The sequence below is a fragment of the Prinia subflava genome, chromosome 19, assembly GCF_021018805.1.
Source record: "Prinia subflava isolate CZ2003 ecotype Zambia chromosome 19, Cam_Psub_1.2, whole genome shotgun sequence".
Classification (NCBI taxonomy): domain Eukaryota; kingdom Metazoa; phylum Chordata; class Aves; order Passeriformes; family Cisticolidae; genus Prinia; species Prinia subflava.
Window position 1 is genome coordinate 11,430,967 of NC_086265.1, and position 22,517 is coordinate 11,453,483.

Here is a 22,517-nt window from a genome sequence, read left to right on the forward strand (position 1 = left end):
GGGCCGCTGTCCCGGCGGGACGGGCCGGCAGCGGGAGAGAAACCATCACAGCTGTCCCAGAGTGAGCTCCTGCTCTGAAATGCAGGCCCTGAGGGCTTGCCGAGAGCCGCAGCGGCACCGATGGTTGTGATTCACTAACACCGAGTGCTGTGTGCCCACCCTGAGTCGGGCTCTGCCCGCACTGCTCCCGCTGCCCGCCCTCCCCGGCAGCAGCCTGGGCACCCAGCGCCCACCGCCGTGCCTGAGCCCGTGTGCTTCACGGGGCTCCTGACCAGGCTGCCCCAACCTCGGGAGCTAAAATCTGAGCCACCCCTGCTCCGTGCTGTGCCGGTGCTCACCGGGGACCGGCAGCCCCTCGCTGCAGCCTCACCTGCGGAAGATCCATCCCACTGCTGCCGAGGCAATGGGAGGCAATGGGGAATTACCGCAGTGCTCCCCTCAGTTAACCTTCCCAGCACCTGCTTGCTTCATTCCAGGCATTTTGTAACCAGAACCCTCCCTGCACGAGTTATTAGTCTAACCCGCCGCTGGCACAGCAGACAATTGGGATCAGAGCTAAATCTGGGCTATCCGCGGGGAAATGGCTCCTGCTTCGTCCTGGCTGGTCCAACAAAGGGCAGCTGAAAGTCAGCGCTGAGGAATCTGGTACTAGCATTCGGTCTAGAAACTTACCACTAAAGCTGAGGTGAAAGTGTGGATCCCAAGGGACTGTTAATCCCCCTCCACTGCACTGATTCCCAGTGTGGGCTATCCAGAATCCTCTCCAGAGCCTCAGGCAGGAGCAGCCCTCGCTGGGCTGTCAGAGGGCAGCAGGGGTACAAGGGCGGTGCTGGACATGCTGCTTTGCCTTCCCCCAGCTGCCCCTGCACCCAAAATCTAACTGATCTGGGGGGAGTGGCAAGTCCAAGGAGAGGATGCTGGTTTGAACAGACAGAAGGGACTGACATAAGTGAACAACAGGAGCTGGTTTGAAACTCTTGGCACTCAACTCCTGTTCAGCCCACCACCAGTCAGCAGCCAACCTGGAGATCCCCAGGGATGCTCCTGACAGAAGTGACAAACCCAACCAGGCCTTACGAGTGCACTGCTGCTATCCTTGTCATAAAAAATATAAAAATCAAACTTGCCTATTTTTCATTACTAGGAAGTAATGACCCCCTGAATTTCTAGACTCAATTACCACAGTTTTAATGTATTCTGCTACTTTACTACCTTGATCAGGATTATGTGGTTCAGGGGCTGTCATGGGGACACCTACCTGCTGAATCCATTTCTGTTATGTTAGACTGTTCTTTTCCCCTCTTCTTGTGGCCAGTGATACAATTAATCCACTGACCTTGGAGAGAAAGAGCTTTTCTCTTTCCAGGTATCGCAGCTGGTGCTCTGGCTCTGAGTCTGCAGTGACGACCGATACACAGCTCTGGGCTGGATCCCTGCTGAGCATCAGCCTCCTGCTCTGCAGGGCACAAAGGAAATGTAATTCATCAGGCTTGGCCCTCGTTGTGTAAGGAAGAGCCACATCCCACAAAGACCGAACAGCTCCCGCTGTGCCCGACTACCTGGAATAGCTGTGCCTACTCGGCACTTTGGAGAACGAGATCTAAAATTAACAAAGATCATTTCCCTGCAAGAAATAGCACCTTGGCCTGGACACGGGACACATCAGCAGGAGTCTGAAACAGAAAAGCTAAAATTAACTCAGGTCTGGGATTCTGCTGGATGCACTAACACAGCTCTGACCACCACATGCAGAATAAGCAGCACCACTGGAAATCTCTGGCCAAAACCATCCCAAACTGCAAGATGTATGCCAGCAGTGACAGAAAGGTTCCTCCAAGTAGCAGCTCCTGCCTGTATGAGGCTCAGTGATCCACCCTCACCATACTAGTGACCATCTGATCAAGGCAGAGGTGGGTGATGGGGTGGAAACAGCTCTCCAGCTGGTGCTGGATTTCCATCAAGGCTTTGTGCTGTACAGCAGCAGAAGCCCACAGACCTCTACAGTGGTGTTTGTGGGATCAACACTGGCAAATTTAAATAGACAAAAATAAAGACAAATTGGAGAGCAGCCTAGGAACAGAAAGTGCGTGCAGGCCAGTAAAGATGTGGGGCTTGCATCCATCAGCCATGCAGGGCTCACGCCTGCCTGGCTGCAGTGCCCTGATTTCAGCCCACGCTGCAGCCCCGCAGCCCCATGGCATCGCAACATTGGAACAGCTGTGGAAAATGGAGGGGGTGGAGACGATGTACCTGGAGAAGGACAGGCTGATTTAACACCCTTCCCTGCTGCCAAATTCTCCAAGTGCTCTGCAGTCATCACCCAGAATAGAGCCAGGCTGTGCCTCTCCAAGAGACAGTCCCTGCTGGAAGCAGACCAGGGCATTGCTTGGGCCAGTGATTTCCTGAGGAGCCACCTCGGGAGATGCCGGCACCGTGTCCCGTTGTGCCTGGCTCCTTTCCCTCTCCCCCACCATTCAGGCTGCCTGGTGATGCTTGTTCCAGCCTGGGAACACAAGACACAGGGCTTGACCTAGCAAGGAATGCAGGCAGGGTTTGGGCAGAAGGGAGGAAAGGTCTTGCATTACCCTCACAAATCCACCACACGTGGCTGCCACCTGCTGCTCAAGGCACAAGGGGTCCCTTCCTGGCAGAGGCTGAGGGGCTCCAAGGCAGTCCCTGCCACAGCCTTGTCTCTCTGGGACCAGAAGTGCTGCCCCAGAGCCACCTGCACTTCTCAAAGCAGACACATCCTCCCCATGGAGAGCAGCTCGTCCCAGGTAACCACCTCTCCTCCCCTTGTTTTGCTGCCAAGTCCCTCCTAAAACGTGAACTGCTTCAGCCCCAACTTGCCCAACACTTGGCATCTGTCAGCAGCTGAGTAAATCATGCAGAACCCTCATTCCAGACACAGCACAGCAGCCCCAGAGCTTTGCCCTTTGTGCACTGCAACCACAAAGCAACAACGTAGATGGTTTCTTGGCTTTCTGTTCTCCACCCTGCCCTGGGATACCCTTGCTGCAGCTTCCAGGCCTCAGCACCTTTGCAGCATCCCCCCTGCAGGCTGCCCTGGCTGTCCCCTCGCAGGTCACACGCAGTCACTGGGTGGCACTGTGCCCCTGCCTGTGCATGCCCGGCTCCAGCCTCCTCCTCTGCTCGGGGTGCCCCGAGGAAGGCCCGGCTGGGCCAGGGGTCAAAGGCTCTCCTTGCCAAAGTGCACCCACGGTGGCACCGACAGATACCCGGGGACCCTGGGAGCCCACAGGGTTGTGAGCCCAACGCCCAAACACAGGGAAGCTCCCTGCTGCCTCCCTGCCAGGGTCTCTCTCTCCCCACCGTGGTTGTATTTTCATTACCGTGGCAAAAGGAGACCAACTGCATCCTTACAATAGGCCCCTCCATAAAACTAATAGGCCAGGCAATTGGGACAGGCCTGTGAAGTGCTTTATAGTCTGGACTCGAGGAGTTCGTGCCACAGGTCACAAGCTGTCCCAGTCATACATCCCAGGAATCACAGCGTTATTTCTCCACATCATCCCCACTTTCAGCCTGGGAGCAGCATGAGGATGAGCACGGTGCCCCCACGCCTGCTTTTGCTTGTCTCCTGCCACCCAGAGCCTCACCTGATTCCAGCAGCACAAGGCTCTTAGGAGCATCTGTAAGAATCAGGGTTTCCTTTTTCCAGGGCACCATGACACAGCTCTGCCCTGATTCCAGGAGATCTGACACCATCAGCACGTGTCCAGGGCCGTGAGGCTGGACCCAGCTCTGGGCCAGGGCAGGGGCCAGGGAGGTCCTTTGTCAATGCTTTGCCATTTGCTTCATTTGCAGTTGAAAGCCGGAGGAGCAGAGAGCCCTTCTGACACTGTGATGGCAAAACCCTCTCAGCTCTGTGGAAGATCCTCCCCTCTACACTGACAGCCCATGTTGTTTGGGAAGCTGGGGTGACACATTTGGTGTAAGCAGAGCCCCATTTCAGAGGGTACTGGTGAGGTTTGAGGCACTGCTCTGCCTTGCTGGGCCTGGCCAGTTTTGGTGGTGCACTCCAAGTGCTCCTAGAGCAGGGAGCTGGGCTCTGCCTCCAGCAGGGGCTGCGTGGATGACCCTGGGGACAGCAATAACCAAACAGAGCAGCCACTGCCACCTTCCCTCTTCCTGCTGTGTAAAAACTGCCCAAGAAAAGCCTCCTTTAATCGCTCCCCCTACATTAGACCTTCCAAGGGAAATTAGCACAAATGCAACATCAGTGGCACCAAGGGAACAGACCCTGAATGACTTGGAGGGAGGTTAATTAGTTTGTTAAAATCCTTCTCTCTTTAGTTGCCACCTAAATCTCCAAGCCTTGACAAACAGTTGGGAAAAAGGGTCTCTGCAGAAAATCAATGCTCTTTGGAGGTAAGAGTTAAAGATCCTCCAAGGAGCATACAGTCGGGAAATAAAGTGGAGAAGACTGTTTCTCCACCATTAGGGTAGAAGATGAATGTTAGATGGGAAAGCAAAATATTTCCAAGTCTCCATGAAAGTCAGAAGGGAGACAAAAAGCCCATTTCTCCCCTTGTGGTTTACTGTCTTTAATCTCTTTACCTTAGTGTCCCCACCTCCCCTGCAACAGAGGTGCTGAAAAGCTGTAACTGGCTTTAGCAGAACTGATTCAGGACCCCAGAAACTGAGTGCCAGAGATGTGCTGGGTGTTACAGCCTGTCCCTTCAGAGAACAATCCCCTCAGGGCCAGAGCTGCCGGCAGACTGCTCCCCACTCCTGGGCACAGCAGCCAGGGAACATGTGTGTGCTGGGGACAGGAAGAAGCCCCACAGCCCCTCACAGACAGTTGCCCCCTTAGATTAATTTAATAGATGACTGCATTGAGAATTTTGTACAGCTCCCAGCTAGTAGCTGCCCCAAGCATGGTGGCACCAGGAACCTGTCACAGAGCTGGTGTGTGCCCATGGTGAGATGTGCCCTGCCAGTGCTTCAGCCACAGCAGGGTTGTGGTGGGATGGCTAAAGCACAGTGCTGCAACTCAGTGACTGCCACAGGCAGCCTTTGGGACTAAAATCTCCTTGAGTACCCAGTTTAAAGTTGGGACTAACTTATTCAGTCTCCACACCAGAGCTCTGTGGCTGTTAGAACAGCAGACAGTTCCAGCTCCAGAACCTTTAATCTAAGGACATAATTTCTTTGCTAGACATGATGAACTGTATGCCCCGCCTTCTGTACTGTCCACTGATGTTTGTATTTCAAGACCCACTACATCATCTGATTCTGGCCAGCTGTCTAAAAAAAACCCCAAAACAGACAACATCCTGTATACTGCTGGGACCTCTTTGTCAGAGGCTGTGAACTCATCTGCATCCAGCACCAGGATGGATTGAACAAACTGAAGCAGTATTTTATTGCTGAAGCATAAAACATGGGAATAAACAAGCACCAAAGTGCTACTGATCATTAAAACCAGATGGGAGCCCATTTACTGCCTCCAGCAGCGAGGTGCCATGGCTGCTCCGCTGGGGCCCCCTTGAAATAGGAAACCCAGCACACCATCTGGGAGGTGCTGCATGGCAGGGCTACAGGCAGCCCCTGCAATTCCAGCCCGGAGTTATCTGCACTGTGCTCTCACCACCAAGGAGTGTCAGAGCTCTGAGTCCTAGCTCCAGAAATACAGCTACCCCTGTAAGGTTGTGTCTCCATGAAAATGCCCTGGCAGGGACAAGCAGCCCATCCAGGGCCAGTCCCATCGTCCAGGGGAGGTGGGACGGGGAGAATCACAGGCTGAATTCCCACACACAGACCAGGGACTTTTCAATACTATTTGTTCAAATGCACATCAGAGAACCATCAAGGGTTCTGGTCATTCGTGTGCAATTCAGCTCCCACATGGTGAATTATCCAAGGCAGTCCAGGTCTGACCTTCTTCCTTACCAACCAGTGCTGTCTGGCATGGGAAGGGAAGTGCTACTTCCTCTCCTTCCTAATTTACACACCCACCACAGATGAATACCCGACAAGAACATTCCCAGTTTGGCTACTGGAAAGTGGCCTCCAGGAACAGCTCCATCCTGAGTACCCCAGCTGCAGGCTGAGCTCAACCCCCTCGCTAGACTGAAGCTTTGCACCTTTGTGTCCAAGTCCCGTCTTCCCGTGGCAGGGAGCCCTCCCAGCAGCCCAAACCGGAGCACGGCATGGGGCCAGGGATGGATTCCTGGGCAGCAGAGAGGAGATGCAAATGGAGCGGGAGACTGCTGGAGAAGCAGAGACAGACAGATGCTTTTACACTTCAAAGGGAACAGGGCCCTGGGAGGCTTTCAGGAATACGCACAAATCGATAGACTCCTTTCAAACACCGAGCACATTTGCTCAAGTGTGAGGCAATTATTCCCTGAGGATGGAGGCAGGACAAGGCCATTAACAGCCATACGGGCAGGATGGGGAACATGCGGCAGCCCCAGGAGCGCCAGCCCAGCCTGGGGGGCAGAACACCGCTGTCCTGGCCCAGCTTTCTCATCCAGGATCCACAAAATGCCCTGCTGTCCCCAGGGGCTCTATAGGGAGCGCATTAGCGTCACTCAGCCTGTGTCAGTGCAGTGCTCAGCACATCCTTTTGGTGAACAGTGGGTTTGATCACATCCCCTCCACTGCTCTAGTTCACTGCCTTCATCCCTGGAGGGCTGACAGCTTACTGAAGCAATTCCATTTCCTCCTCACCCAAATGCTGCTGGGCAGAGCCTGAGCTGCTCTGGAGAGCTCCGTCTCCACTGAGCCCCTTCTGGACGGCAAAGCAGAGCCCAAAGCAGATTGTGGGCGAGCAGAGGGCTGGCTGCTCAGCATGGGGACAGACCCTGCGGCGTGACAGGAATCACGCCTGACTCATCCCTGCCTCCTGTGCACAGCACTTCCCTGCAGATTACCCTTAATGCACCATCTCCCAGCAAGGATGTCACAGGGATCACAGGTGCCCGTGCCCTGCCACCCCACAGGTGGCAGCTGGAGTGGCAGTGCCAGCACTCAGGGAGTCTCTCCTGTGAGCAGCTGCTGTTTCACATGTACAGTGATATTTGTACAGCAGGAGCAGAGATACTGAGAGTGAGCAGTGCTTTATGCCTGGTGCATGACTGATGGGAGTGCCCGTCCTGGCTGCCCACTCTGCTTTAGGGAGGCACATAATTTACCCTCTTCAGTAAAAATAAGAGGAGGAGGAGGAAATAGAAATCTCAGCATGTCCCCAAAGAACTGTAGGAGATTAAAATTAAATCTATCCATTACACTCACCAAGCAGGGCGCTGTCTGGGCAGGAACACAGTAGTTGTACACCTGCATGTTCAAAGAAAAGAAATTGAGTATTAGAGAAGTGTCAGAGGCAATCCAGCACCCCACAGCAAAGTGCTTCAGGTCATAAAACAAACTCACACGACTTGGAAAAACAAAAAAGGAATAACACTAAACTAAGCTGAACAGCAACATTGCTCAGCACAGCTGCAGCACCTCTTCTCAACCCTGCATCAAAGGTTTGCTTCACCCTCGGTTAAAATTTTGTCTGACACCTCTGCTCAGGCCCAGATCTCAAGAACTCTTCTGGGTTTGTTCTGGGATGTGCGTGTCGTGCTGTGGGGGAGAAACACCCTTCCCACTTCCTTCACTGTGTCCTGTAAGCCTCTCCCTGTTCCTCCTGCTGTAATGTCCAGAAAGAACATTCAGGCCTCACTACAGCTCTGCAAGGCAGAAGAGTAAAAAGCAGCTTACCCTGGAGGAGGGGGGAGCCAGGCCAGCAGCAGAGGGCTGGGAACAGAGCCCGGGGACAGCACAGGCCCCGCTCGCAGCCACCGACTGCAGCAAGGTCCTGTCTCTGAGAACGGCTGTGCCCAGGGCGGCTGAGGGACACAGAGCAGGCCACCTCCACCACCTCAGAGAAGGGCCTCCATTCCCCAGCCGGCCCGGCACAGTTTAATCCCTCTCTCTTTGCTCTTGGCCACTCACTGAGTACCTGGAGGCCGAGGGCAGGCAGGTGCATGAAGAACCGGCAGCCGCAAATGTAGCGGCTGAGGAGGGGGCAGAGGGGCCGGCGGCGCGGGCAGCTCCGGCCAGCTCCGGGCGGCGGGGTTGTGGCTCGGAGCCGCTCCGGGCGGCGGGGAGGAGGCTCGGAGCCGCTCCGGGCGGCGGGGAGGAGGCTCGGAGCCGCTCCGGGCGGCGGGGAGGAGGCTCGGAGCCGCTCCGGGCGGCGGGGTTGTGGCTCGGAGCCGCTCCGGGCGGCGGGGAGGAGGCTCGGAGCCGCTCCGGGCGGCGGGGAGGAGGCTCGGAGGGCGGCGGGGAGGAGGCTCGGAGCCGCTCCGGGCGGCGGGGAGGAGGCTCGGAGCCGCTCCGGGCGGCGGGGAGGAGGCTCGGAGCCGCTCCGGGCGGCGGGGAGGAGGCTCGGAGCCGCTCCGGGCGGCGGGGAGGAGGCTCGGAGCCGCTCCGGGCGGCGGGGAGGAGGCTCGGAGCCGCTCCGGCTGCTCACGGCGGGTGACCAGAACCGCTTGTTGCTCCAAGCAAATGCTGCCTGCCCCCTGCTAAGAGGCTCCGCATGGATCCCACCCTAGGGCTCGGGAATTAAGTGGAATTTAAGCTCTGCAATAAAACCCCATTTGACTTGAAAGAATGTTGTTATTCCTGGAAGGGGTTTTGCGCAGCTTGCTAGGATCGCCTTTAAATGAGCCCGTACTTAGGCTGACCAGAGCTCCCACCGGGGCAGTGGGGTCAGGCCAAAGCAAGCCCGGAGCCCAGCACCAGGTGTTTCAAGAGCCCCGGCCCAGCTGGGCACGGAAATGCTGCTCCCCGGGATCCCCGGAGGAGCCCCCGGGGCCGCCCGGAGCCCCGCGGGCCGGGCAGGCCCTGCCCCGCCCCACACGCTGAGGGCTCGCTGGGGCCGCGGCTCGCTCGGCCTGGGGAGCTGTCTCAGAGCTGGGTTTGCACCAGCCCGGCACATCCTTGTCCCTGCAGCTCCTGGAAATGAGAAAAGCTCTTAGTGAAACCAGGGGGAAGTTGCTTCTGCAGAGGCAGCGCCGGTCCAAGAGCAGAGGCCGGCCCTGGGCCAGGCCGGGGCAGCTCGCCGTGTACCCGCAGGGCTGTGGGCAGGGAAACTGCTGCCTGCAGCTGCCTGGCGAAAAACTGCACCATCGGCAAGAAAGCATTCTTCTGCCATTCCCATCTGCGTTGAAGCAGTGTCAGACAGGGCTTAAGGCTGCAAAAAATCAGTAGGAGAAACCAAAAGAAATCAAGATCTTGATTTCTCATAGGAAATCTACCTACATCCCATCTATAGTCAATTTGCCCTTCTGCTTATGTCACTTCTCTGCAGGAGAGGAGCAGAAATCACAGAGAAAATAAACAATTTTCTCCAAAGAATTGGTGCAAGAGCCTGAGTCACATCTAGCAGTGTGAGCAGATAACCTGAGGCTCACTGAACACGCTGGAGAACAATGACTGCTGAGATCAACAGCGTGTCATGCATGTACAAACTGGCCCCAGGTAAGATGACTAAAGCAGAGCACGTTGTGCTTGAGAAAGATGCACAAAACCTACACTTTTGAGTTTATTTTATTAGTCTTAATGGCCTGACTTCCACACGTTTCATTTCCTTTTATTGAAGCTGTCAGAGGCATTACATTATCTCACATGCGTGCAAAACCAGCATTGCAGTCGAGCTCACACAGACTTTAAATGCCACAGCTGAAGAAAACAAGGCAGTGGGAACTGCAAAGGGAGGGGGCGGGAGCAGAGTCCGGAGCACACCTACAGGCAAAATCTCCAAAGGCTTCCCAAACGAGCCGAGGCAGCCTCTAATCAGAGGGAAAGGATAGGTAGTTCTCCAGCAAGCTGGATGATTCACTGGAGAAGGGCACGCAGCCCTGCTGCACCAGAAGGCTGATGAGTAATTGATGGCTCGTCCTAGGCACAAGGCTGAATCTTTTATCCCAGCGCAGAGCCGTCTGCCAAACCAGCTCTACCGACAGGCCCAGGGGGCAGCAGCACCTGCACTGGCACCGCAGAGGTTTGAAAGGAACAGCATTGCACTCGTATTTTCACAGGAATTCCCCAGTGCTGCCCAGCTGTCCTCAGTTACTCGTGCTCACTGCAGCTTTTCATCCTCATTAGCGCTCTGTGACAGGGAAACACATCCCAGCTACAAAGATAAAGAAACAGATCCAACCAGGTAGCCTGTGGGGGATGCATTCTCTCTCCTGTGGGCATGCTGCTGGCAGTGATCCTGCACAAAACACCCCCTCGGGTCCCTGCCCCTGGTGCTCAAGGCACTCACTCAGCTTCCCAGCCATTCTGCTCATCTCTTTTCCAAGATGTGAAGGGCAGTGGTGGCAAAATTAACTACTAATGGCCAGAGACAGTCTCTTACAGCTGACCTGCCTTTACACAGCTGGTATTTGGACAGCAGGAAATCACGATATTTTGGCATTAAAAAAAACTTGGTCCACATTTTATTTTCCCAGCCAGCTTTCTTTTTAAGTGAGTTGCTCACATCCACGTGTGTGTCATGCACAGCAGGTACAAATCACTGCTGGCCGGGGTGCCATCAGAGGGAGGCTCACAGGGCATTATGTACATGTACTGTGGCAAAGCCTGACCTTTATTTCAATGCTGCACGTCCTCACATCCTGGGAAGCCCAGGGGAAGTACTCAGATGCTCTCTACATATCATAACTGTGGTACAAAAGCAGTTAGCAATATACAGTTTAAATAAGGAAACAGTCATTGTGGTTGAGTCCACAAATTTACAGGGCTACTTTTCACAGTAATTTTAACAATAACAACACGGCTCAACATCCCCACTGTGGGATCCCTACCCACTATGCAGATGCACAGTGAGGAGCTGGTGCCCCAAAAATGTGGTGCAAGTCTTTCCCAGTGTCCCTGCACAGGGGGCCTGAGGCGCTGGGCACAAACCTGCCCAGGTCTGCTCAGAGACAACATCTTGCTACAATACACACTCACACTCACACGTGTGTGCCCACAGAAAACCAGCTGGCACACAGGCTAAATGACACACCCCAGTGTCTGCTGATGGCTGCAGAGGCCACACGGCAGCTATCAGTGTGACATGAAAACATTCCCTAAATAACACCTACGAACATGTCTATCCTCCCTGAGAAGCAATGAGTCTGTTCACCACGTCCCCAGAGCCAGGGCCATCTGCACTTGGGCAAACAGGGAGGCCTTCCCCTTCTAGGAAGATGAACAGAATCCCTGCTTGCATGGCAGTGCACAGGCTGCCCCTGCCCAGGATGGGAGCAGAGAGGAGGGAGGTGGAACCACTCTGCTAACTGAACATGGGCAGATCCCTACAGGCTCCCAAACAGCGGTGAGATGACTTCACACACTCACAGAGCAGGAACACAACTATAAATTATATTCTCCAGGGGAGGCAGGGAGCAGGAGAAGGAGTAAGTTCACAGTGGAAAATTTCCTTTCCCTCTAAAGGAAGAGGCTGAAGTGACACAGGAACACTGCTGTTCATGGCCCTGCTTCTGACAACCTTGGAAAGCCCCAGAGGAGCCCCCCACATTCCATGAACAACCTCCCTCCACCTCCACAGAATGAAGAGCATTTCACTGACCTCGAATCTAGGGCTGACAGAGGAGGGATGGGCACAGGGACAGGAAGACACCACACACAGCCTTGCTGCTACTCCTCCTGCATGGAACAAACTCTCCCCTTCCTGCACGACCCACTTCTGTGCTCCAGACGCACCTTGCTGTGCATTTTACTCTCATCTGCTGCTGGAAGAAAGGCAAAACTCTAGCTTTACTTTGACTATACTAACTGAGGAAGCTGCTCAAAGTTCACCAGGATTGCTTGCTTCGCTTGTCTTTGCAATATTTTCTACAGCTTTTTGGCCACATGGATGGCTTACTGGAAGTCCTCAGCCTCTATCTCCTTGCACCAAGTCCCAGGAGGAAGGAATGTTTGGAACTGCCAAATGCGAGGTGCCAACACTGTGACTGTGAGTTCAGCAGCTCTTTAAATACTGTTCTTGCAAACCTGTGGTTTCCTACTCCTGCTGGGAACAAAAACCACTGCAGAACACATTGAGCCTGACCCACAGTGACAAGGCTGGGGCAGCCACCAGTTTAAGCACTGCTTGTGAAATATGGTGAGGGTTGGTGTGCAAGGAGACAGGGAAGTGAAGGTGTCCCATGCTACTTCTTGCAGCAATACCTCTGCCTAGTGTAGGCAAAGCTTCACAAGTCCAACACCCCAGAGCAAGTTCAATCTCATTTACAATTTTCTCTCAGTTTTTCACTGGGAAGGGTCCTCCCCATTCACCAGCAGGCGTAGGGGAACAGAGGGTACTGGCTCCACTCTGCCACGGTGCCGTGGGCATGTCCTGGAGTTCCCTGTGTGTTGTACTCCGTGGAGAAGGCCGAGTAGCTCATTGCTCTGTACTGGCTGTGGGAAGGCACCACCCACTGGCCCAGGCCCTGCTCGCTGCCGTAGGGAGCGTACACGGGCGCCCGCGGCCCGGCTTTCCCCACAGAGTCCAGAGCCATGTTCACCACTCCCGTGTAGTCCTGGGGAGGAGGCAGAGGTGGGGGCAGTGGGGGCAGGTTGGTGAAGCCCTCTGGGAGCTGTTTGGAGTCGTGCTCGGGCACCATGGCGAGATCCAAGGCGTGGCACCTTGCCCGGAAATCGTTCAGGGTGGCGGCATCGCGGCTGGGAAGCTGCTGGCTGTCCCCAGCTTCGTGGAACCTGGGCCCAAGAGAGAAGAGCGAGTCAGACCTACCAGAGTGAAAAACCATGGAAAACCCACAAAGATGCCCTGGGGAAAGGCAGGGCAAGCTCTTCCCCTGCTACTGAAGCCTACTGCTTCATCTTACTGTTACTGTGGATTTTACGCCAGGCCTCACTGTCACACTCACAGAAAAATGAAATGCCAGAGAAGGTGAGTCCAGACTACCTTAGTTCTGGCTAAGTTCTGGTCTGGGCTCACTCGCACCCAGTTTTGCAATGAGGAAGGAGAAATCACTGGAGTCTTGTCACTCCTCACACACTTCCTCCAAAGGACAGGCAAGCTCTGTAGTACACAGAGCTGGCTGGGAGAGCCTTTTGGGACAGGGAAATAAAGAATATTACAAAGACACAAGCATGCCCAGAACCAGTGGGTTTGAACTAGAAGAGAAATGTCCATGCTAATCTACCATCTCTCAACCACATGTGATGTCCAACAGAAAGGCATCCTCCTCCTATTCCAAACTGGCTGTTTCTCTTCGGAAATACCCAGCAGCAGAAGAGGAATCCACAATTGAAGTGTGGCTTTGGAGCAGAAGGCAGGACTCACCGATACGTTTGGTAGGACGGCGTTGGCACTTGCTGCTCTCTGGGCAGAGCCTCCCTCTGGTCAGCAGGCACTGGTGAGGCTGCAGGGAAGGCCTGGCTGCTGCTCTGCTCTGAGCCCCAGAAGGGATATCCACTGCTCACCACCACAGGGTTACTCTCTTCCTTCACATCCACATTCTCATCCTTCTCAAAATCTGACTCAAAGCAAGGAAAAGAAAGAATGGAAACGAATGAGAAAGGGGAAGAGGGAGGCAAAGCTCCCCATGGTCTATTGGCAGTTGCAGTAATCACAGGATGGGGCAAGGAAACACTCCCACCTCCTGCAGTCCTTCTGTCTCAAGGGAATAGCCCCTGCCAGCTCTTTTCTGCCCACATACTGTGGTGCTCAGTCCTGCCCTGTCCTCTCTCCTTAGCTGTGCTACTGGCAAGCAGCACCATGAGCTGGAGCAAGGAATGATTTAGCTTAAAAAACTTTCTGAATATCACCCTCTGGGTTTGTTGGGATCAATATTACCACGTTCCTCAGCAGCAGGCTCCTTTTCCTCAGGCAGCTTCCTCTTCTGGCTCTTGGCTGGACTGGACTTCTGGCATTTGGCTCGTCCTTCCCTGGAAAGAAGATGTGGGAGTAGCTTTGATGTAAGATTTTTGCCTAGATATATAGGCAGGGATGCTATTAGGAGAAGAAAGAAAATCGATAGCATTTTTAAAGTTTAAGTAAAAAAGAGTCAGCTTTGGCCTTTTTTCATCAGGATTTTTTTTTAGGAGGTTTTTTCTTTTTAGGCATAAAATAACACAAAACAAAATCTCAGATATTTTTGTAACATTTTCTGCTTGGAAAAAACCCTCCATTTTTTCCTTCTCTATTGCCAGTCTGGGGTTGCAATTTAAGATATTTTCCATCTCATCCACTGGCTGCCCTCAGACCAAGCAGAAGAATCTCACTGGTACTGGTATCCATCTTCCCTCTTGCAGACAAAATCTCCCACTGGAAGAGACACTTCTCCACCCACAGGAAAAGGAGACAAGGGAGCCTCCAAATGTCAGAATCAATCTGATCTCCAAGAGACCAAATGGTCTGCTGTGGGCTCCTGTTATCACTGCTATTCACATGTCAGACTCCAGTCTAGCTCCAATGTGCAAGGGAGTGCAGGTCTCAAATTTGTCACACCTCCCACATTTCTGTAGGAATTGTCACCTCCCACTCCCCAAGTCTCTTGAGAAGAGGCTGCACAGAGGGACATCAGTCCCAGATAGAGGGAAATGCAGTGTGCACAATGCAGCAGGCTCAGCAGAGCAGGCTGGTACAGTTCTGCTCAAAGACCTTGGGTAAAATTCACAAGTGAACTGCAGCTATAAAGAAGTTAAAATGAAGCTATAAAGAAATTAAAATGAAAAAGTTTACCTTCGAGTGTTCTTCCCATGTTCACGGAAACCTTTAGCAAATGGATTGTTGTCAATCTTGAGCTTTGTAATCTTTAAATGAAAGGAACAAGACTCAGCATCACAATGACTGGTTGGGTTCTTCACTGTTCCAAGACCTTCACATCAGTATTTATCACAACAGATAAACTGTGTGAGGGTTTTGGACATGGCCTTGCCACAGTATCTCAGCTCTCCCGGCAGCCCCCATCACTGATCAGGAGCTGATCCACAGAGAGAAGTGATCTTGCCAGGGTCAGCAGGGATTTGGGGATTCATCTGACTAGGGAAATACACAGGGTGAGGACCTGTATCTGGACCTGCAGCCATATTTTTTACTGCATTTAGAGTTCTGTGTCACTGACAGTGCACTCAATACCATCACAGTGCATGACTCATCTCATGGCAGAGATGTTTTCCACAGGAACCACAATGAGCCTATTTCCTCCCACTCTCCCCCACAGGTGCCCAGGACAAGCAGATAGGAAGGAGGCACCTTCCTTCACAGGAATTTCACAGTGTGCACTTCCCAGCGTGCCAGGAGCAGCCTGCACACCGTACCTGCTCGTTCTGGTAGGCAGTGACAGAGATGAAGACAGTCTCAGGGAAGCTGAACACCTGGAAGATGCTCCAGCGGACGCTGAAGAGGTCGTCTGCCTGCACGATGTGGAAGCGCGGCTTGTAGCGGTGCATGGAGTGCAGGATGATCTGCGACAGACAAAGGACAAGGTTTCCATGTGCCACCACTGCCAGCACCCTGCAGATCCCCTGTGGAGGCTCCCAGCACACCCAGTTCAACCAGCGACTCCTGCTGGCATTGGTGTCCCCACCAAGCCCCTGCAGTGACAGCACAGACCCACACCTTCCCTAGCAGGGAGCCGAGAGGGCACAAGGGCTGGGCTCAGGGAGGAAGAAAGAACACTTGGATATGTTTTAATCTTTACATCATCTAATTTCTCACAAATCCTGCTTATTTCCCACAAAGTTTGTCTGCAGTGAATTCCAAGAGAGCACAGCACAACCTACATGCCCGTGTTGATCCAGAGTGTTGTTAGTGAGCTTCAGTTTCTGGAAGGAGACAGGTTCTTTCATCCAGTGGCTGCCAGGAGCTGGGGAATCGGGGTGGACATAGGTGCGGCAAGGGAGCTGGGGCTCTGCTTTTCCAGCAACTTCCCACTGATCTTTATTCCACTGTGAAGGGAAAGACACAATTCTGGAGCTGAAAAAAAATGCTTTCAGTACAGAAAAGCCCCAGCAAGTTTGCTTCACTGCCAATTCAGTGCACTCCTCTGAAGCACAAGTAGCAGATTTTCTCTTACGAGCCATGATCATGTTACCAAATCAGCTCCAAGTTTAGGCCTCATTTTTCCTCCCTTTCTCCCAATGGCTGCCAGAAAAGTCTGACATTAATCATGATTAAAACTGTACTGCTTACAATGAAAATCAGTTACCTTTCCAGCTGCTCCCCAAGCAAAACTGACAAATAACTCCAGAGAGGCATAAAATCCATCAATTACTTCTGAACTTCATCCAAAGAGAATTTATTTATCAGTGTGACAAGTGAAGCATAAAGATTAATCTATTTCAAACAAAGATGAAAGGACGGCATAAATTCTGTTATTTAAAGTACTTACCTTGTACCTGAAGTTATCCATTGGCACAAAATCTACCAGCATGAGGTACTTGGCATATGGGATTAAGCCAGAGACTTTGATTTTGCATTGAGGAAACATTCGTCTGAAGGAGAAATGAAAAACAGAGTATAAAGGTTTCTCTGTAAAGTGGCTGTTAATGATCAAGGAGCATGTCACATTCACTCACTACTGTGCAAAGCGCTGGGAGCAGTATTTCTCCAGCCAGCCACTGACCATTTGCCCATCTCACTGATGGACTGTCCAGTCCTGTGGGTTTAGCTGGGATAAACACTACTAACAGGGCAGCAGTCACTGAGGGCCTGACGCTGTTACTGCTTTTGTTCTTCCAATTCCTCCAACACAACAGTGGGAAACTTGAACTATTTGGAGGTTGTACATAGTTCTTGGCCTGCTGCAGCTCTCACAGCCCTGGAGGATGGATTAAATCTTAGCGTGGGTAGAAAACGTCTAAGAGCACACCCAGCTTTCTGTTCCCATACTCCCTGCCACTACTTTTAACTTCTGACTCTGCAAAAAAGCTTTGACAGCTACCTCCCTACCCAAAGGGATTATTCCAGCTCACAGCAGCGTTGACACAATACTTTACAGCTTCACAATTCCATCTTCTTTCACTGCAAGCTCCACAATACATGACTCATTTATACTTCAGTGGAGTCTGCACACACAGATTGTTACAGTCTGGGCCACACTCTTGTCTGCAAACACAGACTCAAACCCAAGCATTTACTGCTCAACTGCTGCTGCCTGTGACCCAGGCAGAGGGAGCCCAGGGCACTTCCCAGAGCAACCTCAAAGTGACAGGGAGGACACCAGTGTTAAGTGGTGAGATAATGGTACAGGAGTTTTCTCAGCACATCAGCCCCACAAGTGACCTTTTGCACTTCACAGTTTGGACTTCTATGACACCCTTAAAGTGCAATTCTTCTGACAGGATCAGGGAGATCAGCGTAACTGGCTAGAAAACACTTTAAGGACCATCATTTGAAAAATGAGCACCTGGAGACTTTGACAACAGCTTGGAGGGGTTTGATGTGTGAAGGCAGCTGCCCTGTGCCCATTACCTGCCAGATTTGGTGATGATCATCTCAGTTCCTATCTGGTGAAACTTCATCCAGAGCCCCATGTCCTCAAGGGTGACCACGATGGAGCTCTGTGGGAAGGGCTCCAGGCTGGGGGAGGGAAGGGCCTCACACGGCGCTTTCACGTCTGGAAGGAGAAATGAGACAGACAGGGGGGAACTGACCCTCGGCTCTGGGCAGCCTGTGCCACAACAAACCTCCTAAAAACTGGTACTGCTCTTCAAAGGATTTTTGTTACTCAGTAGGCTCAGAGGCAGGGAGCCTTTTGCAACAGGTTTGGTTTTAGCTGGTAGATCCTTTTGTAAGGATCTGTGTGTTGTACCAACTCAACCTAAATTCCAGGGTTACAAAACCCACACTGGCAGGTAGCCACAATCCACTGCTCTGGTATGAGCGGGGTTACACAAAACAATTTATCAAGAGAATACAATGAAAGCTGAAAGGACTGGGAAGATTTTAAGAGCACCAGTGGGCAATCAGGAAAAATGGCAAGTAGGTGGTAGCAGAGGTGAAAAATCCCCCCGGAAGACAAAGATGAGACAGACAAGACTCCTAAATGTAAGGAAGGCCGGAAAAGGAGGTGGCAGAGATAGACTATGGATAGACTATGTTCTGAAAAGAGAATGGCTGGTCTGAACTGGGAGTGCAGATGGGAACCACTGAGGAGCCTGTAGAGGGGTGGAAGGTGTCTCTTCAGTAACACACCATGGTAATGCTGCAATCTGTGTGCTCTTCCTCTTGGAGGCACAGGACCAGCTGTGGGTCCATGGAGGAGGAAAGGGAGCAGCATCCTGGAGGAGCTGCCTTTGGTGCTGACGGTACCAACCACCTCTGTACAGCTGTTTGGATTAAAAACCTCCTTAAAACCTCCAGGAGGTGCTCCCAGCAACATTGCAATGCAGGCAAGATTGCTGCTGCCGTACTGAAAAGTTCCATTTCAGGTCTGAATGTGAGCCAGGACAGCTCTGGTGGGCTGAGTTCAGACCCAGCAGGGCTTTAGGAACAGTGCCCTGAGGAGGGATGAGAAGCCTGCTCTGCAGGGCACCCACAGCAGCAGGTCAGGGCCAGCAGGACCCCTCTGGCTGGTGCATTAGCAGCCAGGCACAGCTGCTTGTTTAAAAGGCAGATTTTTCTGCCTCTCAACCTGATCAGATCTTATTCAGAGCATAGCAGAAAAAGAAGGGAATTTTCACCTTGTTAAAGCTCTCCTGACTAATGCCTTCAAAAGAGCATTCACAAAAAGTAGACAACTATTTTCAGAGAAATGACCTTTTTTCACAAAGTGATATCTTTCCACCAAAACAACCCAATACAAGTCTAAGTCGTTCTTCCCTCAGGATTAAGAAGAAGAAAACATTAAAACGTAATTTTGTCTGTTTGTGAAGGTCTTTAGGCATTAAAAAAAAATCCTCTACCCTTTTTTCTGCTTTGATCCAACATTAATGAACTGGCCAAGAAGTGACACCTAGTTTGCTCACCAAGATTAGCCTGTTAACATCTTCTTACTAAAGCTTCCCCCATATCCTCTTGCAAAGACATGAAAGCTGCCATGAGACATGCATTTGGTAGCTCAGTGCAGCACATGTATCAAAAGGAGTTACAATAAAATTGGGCTGATTTCCCACAGGAGCCATCCAGTCACAAATAAATGCAAACAGGTTTTGATTAGCTAGACAGATGCTCACTTCTTCCCCAAATGAGTTTTCGAATTAACATTTCTTTAAGCAAATTCCAATGCCATTAAAAGAGACTACAAGGCAGATCTCAGGAGTCTTTAGTGAGGGGAGATTTCCAGTGAAGTCGAGAGGAATTGAAGTGAAAGGAGTTCAATCAACAGTGAATTAAAAATCAAAGGCAGATGTTATAATCTGGTTTTTTACTAAAATGAATCCACAACGCACCTGTGGGAGCACAATGCTGCAGGAGACAGGGACAATAAATGTTGCAGCTAAGGTTTTAAAATGTAGTTGATGCCTTTTACCGTGCAGGTTTTGTGTGCACAGGCTGAGGCTGAAAAGCAGGACATGAACAGTCTGCACGAGGACCTGGAGCCCAGCAATGGTGTGAGCTGGTGAACGGATCCACCCAGCTGCTGTCGGATCCACCCCTGCAGTGATGGATCCATTCGTAGGATCCACTTGGGATTTTGTTTGTGAATTTTGTTTGGATTTTTGTTTCCCTCCTAGCTCGTGCCTGTGTAACTGATGGTAGGGCTCATGCACTCACCCTCCCACAAAGATCCCTGAGTGTTGGAATTACGGCACGGAGAGGTTTGGGCAGAGTGTCCAAGCACTGAATGGAACTTGTGTGAGCTGTAGGTCCATGGCTTCCCCTTCTGAGCAACTTGGTTTTAAAACCATTACTATCCAAAAGAGATTTAAACCTTTTCCAGCAGTTCTAGTTTTACTTGTTAAAAAATATTCCCATTCTCATTGTGTTGGTAACACCACACGTGGCCCCTTCAGAAACACGTTCTTTATGTCTAGATGAGGCTGAGAGGCAGGAAGCTGCTATGGCAAAGGCATTGAAAATTAAGAGATCTTCCATTAAGTCTGTGCTTGATTTGAAGGTCCTTATACCAACAGGAGTAGCCTGTGCTACATTACTGTATCTAGAATGAGCCATACATATCTTATTGTCATCTTGGGGACAGAAAGGAAAGGAGGACAAATGTGAGACAATTTAATAGTTTTAGGAGGAAGATCTCTGGATAGAAGATGCTGGAGGACAATTGCCTCACCTAAAGCAGCTCCTCAATTAACTTTCCATTACTGAGACAATGTTAAAATGTCAGAAAAATTTGTTGCAGGCTTTCCAAAATGCGTAGGATAGGATTTGCAATACTGGGAAAACTCCAATACAGGAAAAAGCTATGTTTACCTTGACTAAAATCAGTTCTTATTACATTTGTTGCTGTTATCATCCAAGTGAAGCCCAACACTTGCAGCTATCCAGCGTCCACCAGGGAGGAATGCACATCAACATACAAAGCTTTCTAATAAATTCATCTTGCAAACAAGCAAAAAACTCCTCCCACGTTCTCTGATCTTCTCAATGTCAGTAGAAACACCCCAACCCTCTGGAGGGAGCCTCATTTTTCAGATACAGAAAGTTTTTTGGCAATAACAAAAGTATGATGTTTCTACAAATGCAATCGCTTAATCTCTGAGTGCATCCAGTCATCACCTGGAACATTTCTGCTGTAGGACTGAACACACCAGAAGCAACCCAGTAAGAAAATGAGGTGAATACGGCAATATTTGGAATATTTAACATGATAATACCATAATGCAATCTATAGTTTTTTCATTGCTGCTCTTTTGTTTTTCAACTTAAAATTCATGTGGCAGAAATCAGCATGAATCAGATCAACACAGCAAAAAAACCCAAACAGCAGCAAAGGTGGAAATCATCTAAACCACTGCACATGGATTTTGCTCATGAATGAGACAACATCTTGCAGAGAAAGAGAAAGGAAGCTGAGACTGCCCAGTCACCTCTGATGTGCCTATAAACTGGTCCAAGTTTTATTTTTTTCTGATATAGAGTAAAACCCCAGAGTAAATTTAGGGTTCAGCTGCACTGACAAATGCAGCACCTTGGCCCTCAGTGTCCCAAGGCATCTCAGTCACTGCGCCCAACGCAATCATGCTCCACACAGGAGAGATTAACAGCGTGCTGTGAGATGGACTGAAGGAAAACACAGTGAAACCCTAAGGAAATCACAAAAACCCTGTGCTGAGTGAACCTGGAAGGAGTCGGCTATGCCTGGCTGGGGTTCATGCTTTCAAAGGGCATAGGAAATAGGAAATAGGAAAAAAAAATCCAAACCAGAGAGTTTGAATCAGACCTGTTATTAAAAATATGACAAATATTTCCAAACTTTCTGTGGCCTTCAACCTGAAGAAGCCAGTCCTTTGCAGACAATCCACAAACACCACCTCCAGCCTTCAGCTGAAGGGTCACACTACCCAAGGTGATGTGGGTAAGGGAGATTTGGGCACAGTTGTGAGCAAATCTCTGCTATCTTACAAAAGAATTTCTAAGGCTCTCAAAAAACATTCCAATGCACAACTTTTCATCTACTCCCATGAAAAAACCAGTTTTTAAATCCTCTCCAGCCTCATGCACTCTTCTGTAAATGCTGGGAAGCCCTTCAGGAGCTCCTGCTCCCTTGCTGGCGTGAGTCTCGGATCTTTCCGTGCAGCAGAAAAGAGAAGGAGTCCTTCACTTACCTGGTAAAGCTTGCATCTTTCCATGTACTGTGACGTCGAGGAGCTTGCAGGGCCAAGAGAGCCACCAGAGTTCTTACAAGGGGAGCCAAAACAGTCCAGTTCAAAAGCAGGTCTGATTTCCTGAAGCAAGCACAAGCCCTTCCTTCCGAGATCCAGTGTCAAGAGTGAGCGGGATGAGGATGGGACCCCAGCACAGCTAGCCAAGGTGAGTTCCTGTTTTATGGAGCCTAATGAGCAGGGAGGAGCTTCCCGCCAGGGCTGTCCCCTTGCGAGCCTTTGATGTCCGAAGGGACAAAGAGAGGAAGGATCTGCAGCAATGGCTGGGGCTAGGGGAAGAAAATCAAAGAGAATTAACATGGCTTTGACATACAGGAAACCCTACAGGGGAAATGCACCTTGATTTACTGCTAACGCACTTTTAAACAAATAGAGACAAGACTGAAAACATCACTTGAGGACTTAGCTACAAAATAAAAACAAATCCCTTAAACAGCAAGTAGGGATAATTTCTCTTTGGCTGTTCCATGGGTTTGTGATAATTCTCATCTTCAGCACACAGAATCGTTTTACTCTTGATTTCTGGTATCAGAATCAGGATGGCATCGAGCTCCTTCCTTCCCAAGTGGGTGATTAACAGTCTGTGTAAAGTTTGCTGTCACAACCGGAATGCTGCAGCAACTCATCCCTTCACCTACAGATGCCTTCTCCAGCAACACAAACACATTTGATGGTGTAACACCACTCATCTGCCCAATTTCTGCATTCCCAGCCTTTAACTTCCCTTCTCTTCCGGGAGGATCAGGCACTGATGT

The 22,517-nt window shown here is 51.1% G+C and overlaps 1 protein-coding gene across 1 annotated transcript; it reads right to left on the minus strand.

The window, feature by feature from the left end:
- Positions 1-9,585: 9,585 nt before the first annotated feature.
- Positions 9,586-22,023, minus strand: LOC134560125 (T-box-containing protein TBX6L). Its single transcript, XM_063415764.1, has 9 exons — positions 21,706-22,023; positions 17,453-17,597; positions 16,371-16,473; positions 15,763-15,927; positions 15,298-15,444; positions 14,720-14,790; positions 13,832-13,923; positions 13,319-13,511; positions 9,586-12,729 (listed from the first exon to the last, which is right to left on the minus strand). The coding sequence occupies exons 1-9, from the start codon at positions 21,719-21,721 to the stop codon at positions 12,303-12,305; spliced, it is 1,359 nt and encodes a 452-aa protein (XP_063271834.1). The 5' UTR covers positions 21,722-22,023; the 3' UTR covers positions 9,586-12,302.
- Between the last annotated feature and the right edge of the window lie 494 nt (positions 22,024-22,517).